Below are 13048 nucleotides of genomic sequence, written 5' to 3'. Positions count from 1 at the left end.
TCTGCCTCAAACAAGTTGTGGCTGTAGCTCAGCATTAGACATACGCCTCACCTGGTCAATCCCTATTACCAACAACAACAACACCAACAATATTGAAACCAATCCTTGGAAAATAAGCAAATTTAAAAATAGCTAAAGGTGTAGAAGGTATGGCTCAGTGGTGTTGTGCAGGCTTAATAGTCACGGTGTCCCAGGTTAGAGTTCCAGCAACACACACCACACACACTCGTGCACGCACAGAATTGAGCAGTAATAGTTCTCCTCTATAGGACTTTTCTGTGTGTCCTGCACTAAGAATGCAACATGTGTTTTCTCCCTCGCAGGATTGGTTGGGTGAGAAGCAGCCAGCATCCCTGTTTTAAAAATGAGGGCAGTAACATTAAGACAGGCCTTGCCGATTGATTGTTTAAAGCTACTTAGGCTGGCAACTGATGGAGCAGGCTGTCAGACCCACATGGGAGCCAGTGAACTACTGGGTGGGGGTAGGGGTGGGGATGGGACTCAGAGCATGGATGTAGGCCCCCTACTACCAGAGTTCCTTGAGTCAACATATCTGGGCTGGAGCCTGAGGATTTATGTTTCTAAAAGTCCTTGAGTGATTTTGATAGCACGATCTCCTGCTCTCCTTATTTTTAGACTCAGATCTGCAACTTGGAGGAAAATTTCAAATGCTTTCAGTCTCTGGGAAGAGCAGATCACAGGCTTTTAGGGCTGGGGACGGTTAAATCTTGTTTTCCAGGGAAGGAAACAAAAGCCTAGAGGATCAGTGCCCCGTAAGTGGCAAGAATCTGGTGGGTGGTCCAGACCCCTAGCTGCACTATATGCAACTCAGAAGTTCTGCTTTACATACCCTCACCGTCACCCGCCGCCTACGTCAATTTTAAGGTTACATGAGAGGATGGCTGAATGCCCAGCTCCCTGGCTTCCTCTACCCTGCTCTCCATCATACACCAGACACCACATCTCACCACCATCTCTGTGATCATTGTCTCTTGGCCTTTTGAGCCAGGAACACACTGTTTCTTTTCAAACAGGTAAACTAGATCCCAGAAGAGAAGTGGCTTTTTATCCGCTGGCTTTCACTCATGTTTGCAAATTTGCCAAGGAACTAGGCAGGGATAGAGACAGAATGCCATTCTGCCCAGAGCCTCTTAGGCTTCGCTGCAGTGAGGCAGTGCTCCTTGAGGTCCCAGAAATTCCATCCTTAACTTCACGGACTTTCAATTTTAAAATAAAATAAAAACAATTATTACAGCAGATGCCTTTCTTCTGAGACTCATCCCATAAATGCAGGTGTTTGGCCCAGCAAATGCTGGAGTTTCTCCTCCAAACAGAGTTAATGAAACAAAGGACCATGTCCTGAGTCAGAAGTGAGCTGCTAACACAGCATGGGGTATCTCATTATGTTAAGCAAACAGGCTGTTTAAAAGCCTATTTGAATAATCACCTAGAAAGCAACTTCTTGCTAGGAAGCACTCTGGAATCCACCTCAGCGTGAGATGGAAACACGACAGTGTTAAACTCCTAACACTCAGGAGTCTGGCTCCAGGACTCTCCATAGCAACCTTAGTTTGCTCTAAAATTGGAATAACAGTCTTGGTAGGGAGGCACGGTGCTGGAGGGGAAAGGGCTCTCAGGATACGGAGATTCTGTTTCTGTTTATTCTAACAAAGGAAGAAACCACATAAATTTTAGGGCATAAGGTATGACATAGCTTGTTGGTGACATGTTCTGTCTTTTCAGGAAAAGCCAGTGTGTAAGTTGCTTTGCTTTAACTTTTATGCTAAATGTCATCTTTATCTTGGCCCTCTGGGAACTTATGTTGCTAATCACAACTCTGTGGCGGGATCACCCAAAAGTGGTTAACAGAGAGGCCACTGCAGTGAAAGAAGACACTACTCAATTGAATGTGAAATTGCACCACCTTGTGGCTAAATTGCTGAAAACCAGGTGTTACCGGCAAGGTTTAAAAACTACATCATAAGCAATACCATATGCACTAGCTACTCTCTCATGACTATCATGAAATACTTGAGAGAGCAACTTAAGGGAAGAGGTATTTCTATTGGCTCTTGGTTCTGAGGGAACCAGTCCATCATGGCAGAGAAGCCTGGGGAAGAAGCTCTTTGCGTCTGGGCAAATGAAGCAGGAAAGGGCTTCACCCAGCTTGCTCCTTCCTTCCCCCTTTTTTGTTCAGTCAGTCCTGAACCCGAGCCCCAGAGTAGTGCTGCTCACATCTTTCCCCTCCAGTTAAACCTCTCTCCAGCCAGCCTTACAGACATGCTCAAAAGGCGCCTCCTTCATTCTCTAGGTGCTTCTTACTGCAATTAAGTTGACAGTCAACATTAATGCCTGTTCCAGAACTCTAAGTAGCACAGCACAGTGTAGGTCATATTGAGAAGTGTTTCCTTCCATCTTCTTTGCAACCTCTTCTCTGTGATATGGTCAAGGCATGCTCCACACCTTTATTTATTTAGTCATTTATGAATGCATTTATTATTTATTTTAAATACATTTATTTATTTTTCATCTTCTGTATCTTTCCTTAGGTCCTGGAATTTCAAAATATGCTCAGAAGACAAATGAAATAGACACATACCTAGCTGAATGCATGCAAATGTCCACTAAGTTGATCCCAGCATCTAAGCATCGTGAAACACCTGTTTACCTGGGAGCCACAGCGGGCATGCGCTTACTTAGGTAGGGCAGCATACAGACAAGGGTTGTAGATTAACAGTTCCTGTCCTGCTAGCCTGGTTCCGCAGCCACCTCAACGCCAAATGAACACACAGAGACACTATATTAATTGTAAACTGGTTGCCGATGGCTAGGACTTCTTATTGGCTAACTCTGTCTTAATTATTAACCCATAACTACTAATCTATGTAATTCTACATGGTCATGGCTTACCGGAGAATGGCCGGACCTATTACTCCTTTGTGGTCTACATGGCAACTGTCTCACGGTCTTTCTCTGCCTATCTTTCCCAGAATTCTTCTTGTCTCCTTGTCCTGCCTATTTTCCTGCCTCCGTTGGCCAAACAGTGTTGTATCATCAACCAATTAAGAGAAAAATATATACAGAAGGACATCCCCCATCATAGGGTACTAGAATTTAGAAGCAGTGCAGGGTGTCTAGAGTTATGGGACTTATAGCTACCTCACACCAAATCCCATGGTAAGAAATAAGTTTTATTAAGTATTTATATGGTAAGTTTTAAGTATCTCCCTTGGGGAAGTCAAAGGGGACAGTGTATTATAGAGCAAGATTAAGGGTGTGCAATCTGAGATTTGGGACTGAAGATAGAATCAATCCTTGTCTGGGAGGAAAAAGGCAAAAGAAGATCCACCAATATCCTAAGACAAGTAATTGCAGGTAACAAAGCTTGGTTGGTCACCCCATCAGTATCTGTGTGAATTGTTTATATCGTCTTCCATTCATCCAGGGTGTGGGAGTGCTTGCCTACTCGGTCCACAATCTATGAGTAGGTGACTCAGCCCTCAAGGAAATCAGACTTCCATTCAGGGCCAGTGTTGTTTGAGGAACAGGCAAAGCTGCTGAGGGAGTGCTTGGCCTTGCTCGAGATGGAAGGTGGTGAGAATGGCTGGCCACAGCAGGGCTGCATGAGCTGAATCAGGAAGGAGGGGCCGGAGGGGAAGGAAGGGCGGTGCTGGCAAAGCCCAGCATCCATTCAGTTAGGCATCTATTCAGCACCTATTACGTGTCAGGGATGGTTTTAAGTGCCGCGGATAAACTATCGAACAAAACACAGCTCCTGACTTCATGGGGTTTGTGCCCTAGTGGATGTGCAAAGAGAAGGAAATGAGCAAGACCAGGGCAGAGGCAAGGATCATCACAGAACTGTCATCTGTGGAAGCGTCTCCATAGGAAGGAGGTGGGAGGAGCAGTAAAACAATAATAGAAGCTTGTGTTCTCAGTACCCTGCTAAGTACTTGATGTGCATTTATTTAATCAAGGTCACTATGAAGCAAAGATATTAATTAACTGGAGAGTGAAGCTGCAATTTAGAGACGTCACTCACCTGAGGCCACATGGCTGGAAAGTGGCAGGACCTAGACTAGAAAGTGGCCCATGCCAGGAAGGCTGGAGAAATAAGATGCTGTTTTAGGACATAACACAGTTGTTGGTACTAAAGGGCAGACTGGAGCAGAAAGGCTTGGGAAACTATTTCTTTGCGAGACCCAGCTGGAAGGCGCATCCTCTCACTCAGGGCTCTTGGGGGTTCAGACTGGGTCTTGGGCACAATCACATCTTCATGTGACAACCTTGAAGACTCCCTTTAGGTTTCAACGTTTCAAACAGACCTAAGAACTGAATGATAACTAGAGGAAGATTCTCCCAGGTTGGTTTTGGGGGCATCAGTTACTCATTTCTACAGCCCTAACTAACACCACTCAGAGTCTAAAGTATAAGCAAGCAAGGACCACAGTGATGGCTAAAGCAGTACATACCCCCTCTTAATATGGCCAGACAACACCAAGCTACCACCACAGTCGTTTAAAACCCTCTGATACTTTTTGAGCTAGGGAGCAAAGCCAAACTGGTACTTTGAAAAGATACATCTACTCAATGACTGGAGGATTTGGACTTTGGAGAGGCAGAGCCAAAAGGATGGCTCCTGTGAAAGCCATGTACAGCCTCTGTGAAAGCCATGCACAGCTCCTGTGAAAGCCATGCACAGCTCCTGTGAAAGCCATGTACAGCCTCTGTGAAAGCCACACGAGGGGCCCCTGTGTCTCCCATACCAGTGTGTTACGTATGTTCTCTAGCTGAAATGGGTAGGTATGACAACAAAAAATGATAACCTCGCCTCTTCTTTTGTGTAGAATGGAAAGTGAACAAGCGGCAGACAGGGTCCTGGCTGCAGTGTCAAGAAGCCTTAGCAAGTACCCCTTTGACTTCCAGGGTGCCAAGATCATCACTGGCCAAGAGGAAGGTGCCTACGGGTGGATTACTATCAACTACCTACTGGGAAGATTCACTCAGGTAAATACCTCACACCAACGAGGTGGTTCCTACAGGGTCAATGCCACTGCTGTCTTAAGCAATATTTGGGTCTTTAGCAAAATGAATGATGGGCAGATAAATGAATGGATGAATGGATGAATGAATGAATGAATGAGTGAACAAACAAAATGTACTCCTACATTTGTAGTCATCACTAGAGGTATATTTACTGTTACTACAGGAGAATATTGAAGCTGTGTCTTCATCCCAGGGAGACACAGAGGAAATGAAAATCTATTTTAAAGTTTTTATTTTTATTTTTAAAAATTAAGTGCATGACGTGCCTCTGTGTGGGCACGTGCACATGGGTGCATGTGCTTTTGGAGGTCAGAAGAGGCTGTTGGATCTCCTGGAACTGGAGTTACACGTAGTTGTGAGCCTCCCTATGTTAGGAAACAAATTCAAGTCCTCGGCAAGAGCAGTGTGTGCACTTAGTCACTGAGCTCTCCAGCTACCACATCTATTTCTCTTTTTTTTTTTTATCATTTTTTTATTTGAATTACAAACAAGATTGAATTACATGACAATCCCTTCTCCCTCCCTTCCTCCCCTACCACCTACCCATCTAAAACCCTACCCATCACATACCCTTTCTTCTATTCTTCCCCTGACTCAACCTTTCTGCTCCCTCATGACCTCTGCATCCTTCCTCTTCTTCCCTTCTCATTCTCCTAGCTCCCTCCCCCCTCTTCCCATGCTCTCAATTTGCTCAGGGGATGGTGACCCTTTCCCCTTCTCCAGGGGACAAAGTTTGTCTCTTTTAGGGTCCTCCTTGTTTACTAGTTTCTCTGGCAGTGTGGATTGTAGGCTGGTAATCCCTTAATCTATGTCTAAAATCCACATATGAGTGAGTACATACCATGTTTGTCTATTTGTGATTGGGTTACCTTGCTCAGAATGATTTCTTTGAGTTCCATCCATTTTCCTGCAAATTTCAAGATTCCATTGTTTTTTTCTGCTGAGTAGTACTCCAATGTGTAAATGTATCACATTTTCTCTATCCATTCTACGGTTGAGGGGCATCTAGGCTGCTTCCAGTTTCTAGCTATTACAAATAAGGCTGCTATGAACATCGTTGAACAGATGTCTTTGTTGTATGAATGTGCTTCTTTTGGGTATATGCCTAGGAGTGGAATTGCTGGATCTTGTGGTAGACTCATTCCCATTTTCTTGAGGAGTAGCCATACTGATTTCCAAAGTGGCTGTACAAGTTGGCACTCCCACCCAGTGGAGGAGTGTTCCCCTTTCTCCACATTCTCTCCAACATAAACTGTCATTGGTGTTTTTGATGTTAGCCATTGTGACAGGAGTAAGATGGTATCTCAGAGTTGTTTTGATTTACATTTCCCTGATGGCTAAGGATGTTGAACACTTTCTTATGTATCTTTCAGCCATTTTAGATTCCTCTATTGAGAATTGTATATTTAGTTCTGTACCCCACTTTTTAATTGGATTGTTTGGTGTTTTGGAGACTAGCTTCTTAAGTTCTTTGTATATTTTGGAGATCAGCCCTCTGTCAGACCCACATCTATTTCATTTAAGATCATTTTAATCTTATTTAAGACTCACTGGGAAGAGACCCATTGAGACTGAGGCAAATTGTTGACCAGCCTGAGTAACATAGTAAGAGTAGGTTTAAAACAAAGCAAAATGAAATAGTATTTGCTAAGTAAGGAGTGATTAGCATTCTTCCCATGGTGTAGCTCAACTCTCAGGACACCCACACACGGCACATTGTCACCCCTGTCCCATAATGATGCTTAAAATAGAATCTTTTCTGGCTCTGGGAATTTAGCTGGTGACTGGGAAGGGATTTGCTCTTGTTTGTGAGCCATGGCTTTCCTGGCACTACACTGTTGTCCTCTGAGCTTTGTCCTCAAAGCCCTCTTGCTGGCTGTCAATCTGGTACAGACTCGGGAACCCAGAGTGATCTTTGCCCCATTCTCTGACCCTGGTCCTCCATCTTTAGGAGATACGATGTCCAGAGACTTCTAGCGCTGTCCTTTCTTTCAGGAACAGAGATGGCTAACCCTCATCTCCACAGACCACCAGAAACAGGAAACCTTTGGTGCTTTGGATCTCGGTGGCGCCTCTACACAAATCACCTTCGTACCCCTAAACAGCACTATAGAGGCCCCAGAAAACTCTCTGCAATTTCGCCTCTATGGTGAGGACTACAGTGTGTACACACACAGCTTCCTGTGCTATGGGAAGGACCAGGCACTCTGGCAGAAACTAGCCATGGACATTCAGGCAAGTACAACTGAATTCAGTTCTGCTCTCCTCACATCTGGTCCTCAGCCCCCACATCCTGTTATTTCCCCTTTGTAATTCAGTAATTGGTCTGAAGCTGGTCATTCTACTTTCCAACACTTCTCAAGCAGGACACCAAACTCCATCTGGTGGGCCCCTGTGAATGGTTCCACCCGGACAACCCTCCCATGTTTGTTTACTGCACTATCTCCAAGGACATCACTCAGATTGTTTCTTGGGAATTGATTTCTGGCCCCAGTGGTGTTGATAATGCAAGATACATGCTAGAGTATTATTGGGGGGAGGAGTGGCCCATTTCTAAGTTTGTCTACACCATTTTTTAACTAGAGAGAGAGAGAGAGAGAGAGAGAGAGAGAGAGAGAGAGAGAGAAAACACTGCAGGGAAAATACAGAATTTGTCAATCAGCACTTTAAAGATTGTCCCCAGATGTTTTCTGCATTTTCAACTCAAGAATAAATACTTGATGTAATGAGAGTACCGGACACACCCTGGCAAATATACACAGAGGGAAGTTGTCGCATCCAGCTGTCCCGTCTCTAAGAAAGGATAGTCCTCCCCTCTCGTTCATGCACTTTCTTGTCCCTAAAACCACCACCACCAAGACTGCCATCTTGAAGCAGGTACAACTGAGATGTGGTCCACATCTCAAAGTCCTCATGACTCTTATCTACCGCAGCCTCTCTTTTTTCTTGGGAATTAAAATCTGTTTTCCTTTTTCTTTCTTTTTTTGTTTTGTTTTGTTTATTTTTCAAGAAAGGGTTTCTCTGTGGCTTTGGAGGCTGTCCTGGAACTAGCTCTTTGTAGACCAGGCTGGTCTCAAACTCACAGAGATCTGCCTTCCTTTGCTTCCCGAGTGCTGGGATTAAAGGCTTGTGCCACCACCTCCTGGCTAAAATCTATTTTTCATTGCTGGGATAAAAGCCCAAAGGCATCTTCCCACTCCCGGAGCTCCCAATCTGCTTGGGGAGGAGCAGGAACAGCTATACCCAGGCTGGAGACACTGGACTCTTGTCCTTGCAAACCTGCTCCTTCTCTGTGTGCTTATTTTAAAAACTTCTTCTCAAGGGTGATAAAGGCAGGAGAGGGTCATGGGGTGCCATTCTGGGTACGATCATTCGGCATTCAAATGCTTCTTCCATTTAGGTTTCAAGTGGCGGGATTCTCAGGGACCCATGCTTTCACCCGGGATTCAAGAAGGTGGTGAATGTCAGTGAACTCTACGGCAGCCCCTGCACCAAGAGATTTGAAAAGAAGCTACCATTTGATCAGTTTCAAATCCAGGGCACTGGAGACTACGAACAGTGCCAACAGAGCATCCTCAAGCTCTTCAACAATAGCTATTGCCCTTACTCCCATTGTGCCTTCAATGGTGTCTTCTTGCCACCTCTCCATGGGAATTTTGGGGTAAGTTTGTGAAGACGAGAAGCCATACTGGTTAGAGTGTTTTGGGTTACAAGTTGTACAAGATGTGCCTATAAAGTATTTAAACAATATAAACTTCTTTTCTTACACATAATAATGTCTTGCTACAACTCAGGGTTTGTTGCTTGGCCTACCATGGTCAGTGTTCAGGATCACTTTCTCCACTGTCTTCTTGATTTTGTCATGGTGCTAAGAGTGGAGCTACTGCTCCAAGCATCACGTCTTCACCAGCCAAGTCAAGGTAGGAAAGAGAATGACGGCCAGAGGTTTCTCTTCATGCATCTGACATGTACTAGAGACAATAGACACCTTTCAGGGTCTGTTGGCCAGACCTTGGTGAAACACACATCTTGAAGCCATCTGATAAAGGGAATTAATAGCATGTTTGGCTTAGGTTAACTATTGTCTGTGTTTTCTACCTGGGTAAAATGAAGGTTCCATAAGCAAGGAAGACAGAGGCTAGCTACACGATATACACCCTCAGAGTTGACTGCAAGGCGTGGGCTGCAAACCTGGGCTCTTAGTGCTAAGCACACAGATAAGGGTGTCGGAGTAGCAGCAGCCATGGGGCGACGCCACTGAGGGATTTCTTCTCTAAGAAGCATTTAGGAAGCAGAAAATCTGGAACCACCAAGAGAAAACTTAAATAAGCACCCGTTTCATTAGTAATAATGAACAAGCATCCCTCAGAGTTTGGAGGACTGGGGGATTAGTGGATCCTGACTCCTCATTCCTTCTAGTCCTAATCACTCCAGAACAAGATAAAGTGCCGGTGCTGAGAGAAAGAGATGCCCCTTGACCTGTTAATTATTCACACTGCCTGTGTGTTTCCTGAGACCCAACACGACTGTAACTACAGTTGAGAAGTACATTGCAGGAGTTACCTACCATCCACCAAGTGCCAATTGCAAAGCACTGGCTACAGATACATCCATTGTCCACAGCACTGATCGAAGGACCAGGGCCTTTGTCTTCCTTTCTCCCTTTTCAGAGCAGAAGAGTTGACAAGGGGAGGTTCAGTTTTGCCTCTGGACCTCACATGAAAGAGTTTTATGTGTTTGTTTGCAAGGTCTACATGCCCATAATGTCACATATTGTCACATAAAGAGCTCCAGGGAGAGAGCACAGGGTCTGTTGTCATCAGACCTGACTGAACCCCTGTTCTGTGAACTGTAGGTGCTCTCAGTTTGAGTGGCCTCTGAAGAAACAATGGCGAGAGCCGTGGACCCAGGCCTGCCTTGTGGCAAGACCACAGCTTTCCCCTTTGCAGGCTCCTGGGATGAGTACAGCACCAGCAATGGCTGCTGAGTAGCTGGTCAGCTGTTGGTATCAATTCCAACCCCAAACCATGTGGCTGAACTGGTACTGGCTTCCTGCCATAGGGCTTTTGGGGGACCGAGGGACCTTCCCTGGCTTGAGAGAAACTTTTAGAAGAGGAAGAAAGGAGATACAAAAGGGAGGCGTGTGGCTAGGGTCTCTGGAGCCAGCTAAGGACCTTTTCATTGTAGTTGGAGCTAGGAAGGATAAATTTAAGGGAACGAGTGGACTCCTGTAGGGAAGAATTCGTTCCTGTCATTTTCAGAGCCAGTTAGCCCGGAGTAGTGAAGCCCAGAGCATCTGTGGAGAGGGAGGGAGGCTGTGCTTCAGTTGCAGTCAGCCTGATGCTCTGTATCTCACCCTGTGAGTGCGGCACTAAAATCAGTCCGTGTTCTCTAGTCTGGCTGCACTGTGGCCTTGGCATCTACGTCGAATCTAATGTCAAAGCAAAGTAGAAACATCAAGAGGAGAGAGAGAACATCTGTTGAGAATTATTTATGAGGTAATTTAGAAATTGTTTCTTAAGAACGCATTGTACAACTTACATAAACAAGGAAGAGCAGAAACAGAGAAGTATAATAAAAGCTCATGTAAAATGCTTTACATACATGTGTGCCCTGCTGGCCAATGAGCAACACGATTCAAAATCCACATACAGCAATTTAAAAGTCACTTGAGAACTTATTGACAGGTGACTTTTAATTTTGAATCTGGGATTTACTAAGTTGTCCAGGCTGACCTTTTTCTTGAAAGCTTCCAACTCCAAGGAGTTAGTTGGGATGATAGACGTGTGCCACCAGATGTCCCCTTCTCCTCCTCCTCTGAAAAAAGTCAGTTTTGTAAATATTTATTACAAAAGTTCTGAAAGAATCTCAATGTGACAGACATGAAACAACCTAATATTTTTAAGGTACAGTGAGAAAATTAAGACTTACAGAGACATATTTGTTATTAACAAACACAGACATCCTTAAGAAAATGTCCAAAGCCCCACACTGCCTAGATAATGCTGTTCTCCTTATCTGGTCAAGGGACAAAATCCAACAGCTAAGATCTCAGCTTCACTCTCCCTTGGCTTTTTCCTGCCAAGGCTTTATGTTCACCCTCTGAGTTTGGACTGTTGGATGGTGTAGAAGACTGGCTGGCACTTACTCAGCTGTACCCCTGCCCAGCCTCGGTATGCATGGATCCTCAGCTGTCAGATCAGCTGATTTTGTCTCTTTGTCATCCGTGGTTCTGAGTTTCCTGGTTACCTGTGTTAGTGGTTGAAATGAAGTGATACTGACCTGGCAGGGGCTCGCTGATCTCGGGGCGCGTCTGGAATTTTCTTATCATTTTTGCTGCTGCCCACTCTGCTTGTGTCTGGCGAGAAGGTTCCTGCGGAGTAGTGACCGTGAACCCATATTCCCGGTAGAGATTCTGCCGCACTGGTCTATTCTGAGGTCCTGCACCCCACTGTCACATGTTCTCACTTATTCCCACACGGGGTGGGACTCCTGTGGTCAGTGCTCATAGACTCGCCATAAGAAATAAAGCAGGGGCTGGAGAGATGGCTCAGGGGTTAAGAGCACTGGCTACTCTTCCGGAGGGCCTGAGTTCAATTCCCAGAAACCACATGGTGGCTCACAAACATCTGTAATGAGATCTGCTGCCCTCTTCTGGTGTGAAAGCATACATGCAGGCAGAACATTTGAACAAATCTAAAATTGGAAAGAAAGAAACAGAACCCCCTGTGCTGCAGGGCTAGTACTGTGGGGCCTGTCCTCCAGGAGCACTTTCCAACGTCTTCCTTGCTTATTCCCTGCGGTTCTTTTGGGGACAGTGTGGAGCAACCCTGTTTTGCGGATGCATCTAATTACTGTCTGCTGCATGTTTCCTGCACTGAGATGGACTGCAACAGAGCCTGTCACAGCTGCTGCCTCTCACCCTTTTCTCCTCCAGCAACATGAAGATCCACACTCTGTCTGTCTGTCTGTCTGAACATCAATGAGTTACCTGATGGGTTGTTATCTTTGGTGGCGTCTGGTGTACAAATATCCTTGATGTTGCTCACTTCTGTTGACAAAGTCATATCCATTTATTACTTGGAACCATTTTATTGCCACTGAGTCTTTCACAATGTCCTTTTTGGCCACCGGCTGCCACCACCACTGATATGAAGCAACCGGAGCCAGAACACCCTGAGTGCTGGTTTAGAGGGCAGTGGTGGCTTTTGGGTCCTTGCGGCAATGCTCATGATGGCCATAATGACAGTTAGACAGTCAGGTGCTCTGAAGTCTATTCTCCGTTCTTGCTACTGACTGGACTTTGAGCTCCCCGCAAAAAAACTTAGCTGCTAGTAATATATTGCTGTTGACTAGAAGCCTTGCCAATGGCCTTGACAGTCAAGTAAAGTGTATTTTCTATGTTTTGAATATTACATGCTGTAGAAATACGCAGGAACAACAAGAGATAGCTCTTTACTGCAATACAAACTCCACTAAACAGATAAATAGTTCTTGGGAAGAACAAAAACGCAATGTGGCATGTCTGTCAGCCAGAGGTTTGCAGCACCGGAGCTCCCCATAAAGCAACACAAAGGACCATACAGCAGTTACACCGGGCCAGTGACTTGGGGATTATGCCTTGATACTGCACCATTCAAGTTTCCCTTGAATGTTAAAAGTGTCCTGTACTGTTACACATCAGTGTCAGTGTGCATAAAATGTGATCTTTTCTCGTAGGTTTATCTCTGTTTTGTGGTAGTAAATGATGAAATATCTTCAAAATCCACAATGTTCCACAGTCCAAAAGTCTCTGAGATCTGAGACTCAGATTTCAGAATGATGTCATTTGACTGCTGAACACCCTCCGAAGGTCAGAGGGTGGAGGTCCTGGGGTGGGATGATCAGACCCCATTCCCTTTCCCTGTCTTCATTTCTATGAGGACAACCCCACCCCACCCAGGCTATTCCACGTGTGCCACCATCTCGGCAGAATCAAAAGCCATTTGTACTTTTGTGGCTG

At 45.2% G+C, this 13048-nt stretch overlaps 1 protein-coding gene across 1 annotated transcript in view; it reads left to right on the top strand.

Moving 5' to 3' along the window:
* Nucleotides 1–13048, top strand: part of Entpd1 (ectonucleoside triphosphate diphosphohydrolase 1) — a 28531-nt gene that overhangs the window by 9215 nt on the left and 6268 nt on the right. The window contains exons 4-7 of the mRNA XM_035441565.1: nt 2550–2700; nt 4848–5007; nt 7042–7281; nt 8447–8707. Coding sequence (XP_035297456.1) covers nt 2550–2700; nt 4848–5007; nt 7042–7281; nt 8447–8707 — 812 coding nt within the window. The remainder of the gene's footprint in view (nt 1–2549; nt 2701–4847; nt 5008–7041; nt 7282–8446; nt 8708–13048) is intronic.

The sequence above is a fragment of the Cricetulus griseus genome, chromosome 3 (assembly GCF_003668045.3).
Source record: "Cricetulus griseus strain 17A/GY chromosome 3, alternate assembly CriGri-PICRH-1.0, whole genome shotgun sequence".
Classification (NCBI taxonomy): Eukaryota; Metazoa; Chordata; class Mammalia; order Rodentia; family Cricetidae; genus Cricetulus; species Cricetulus griseus.
The sequence above is the reverse complement of the archived record's forward strand: the minus strand, read 5'-3'. Positions and strand labels throughout refer to the sequence as shown.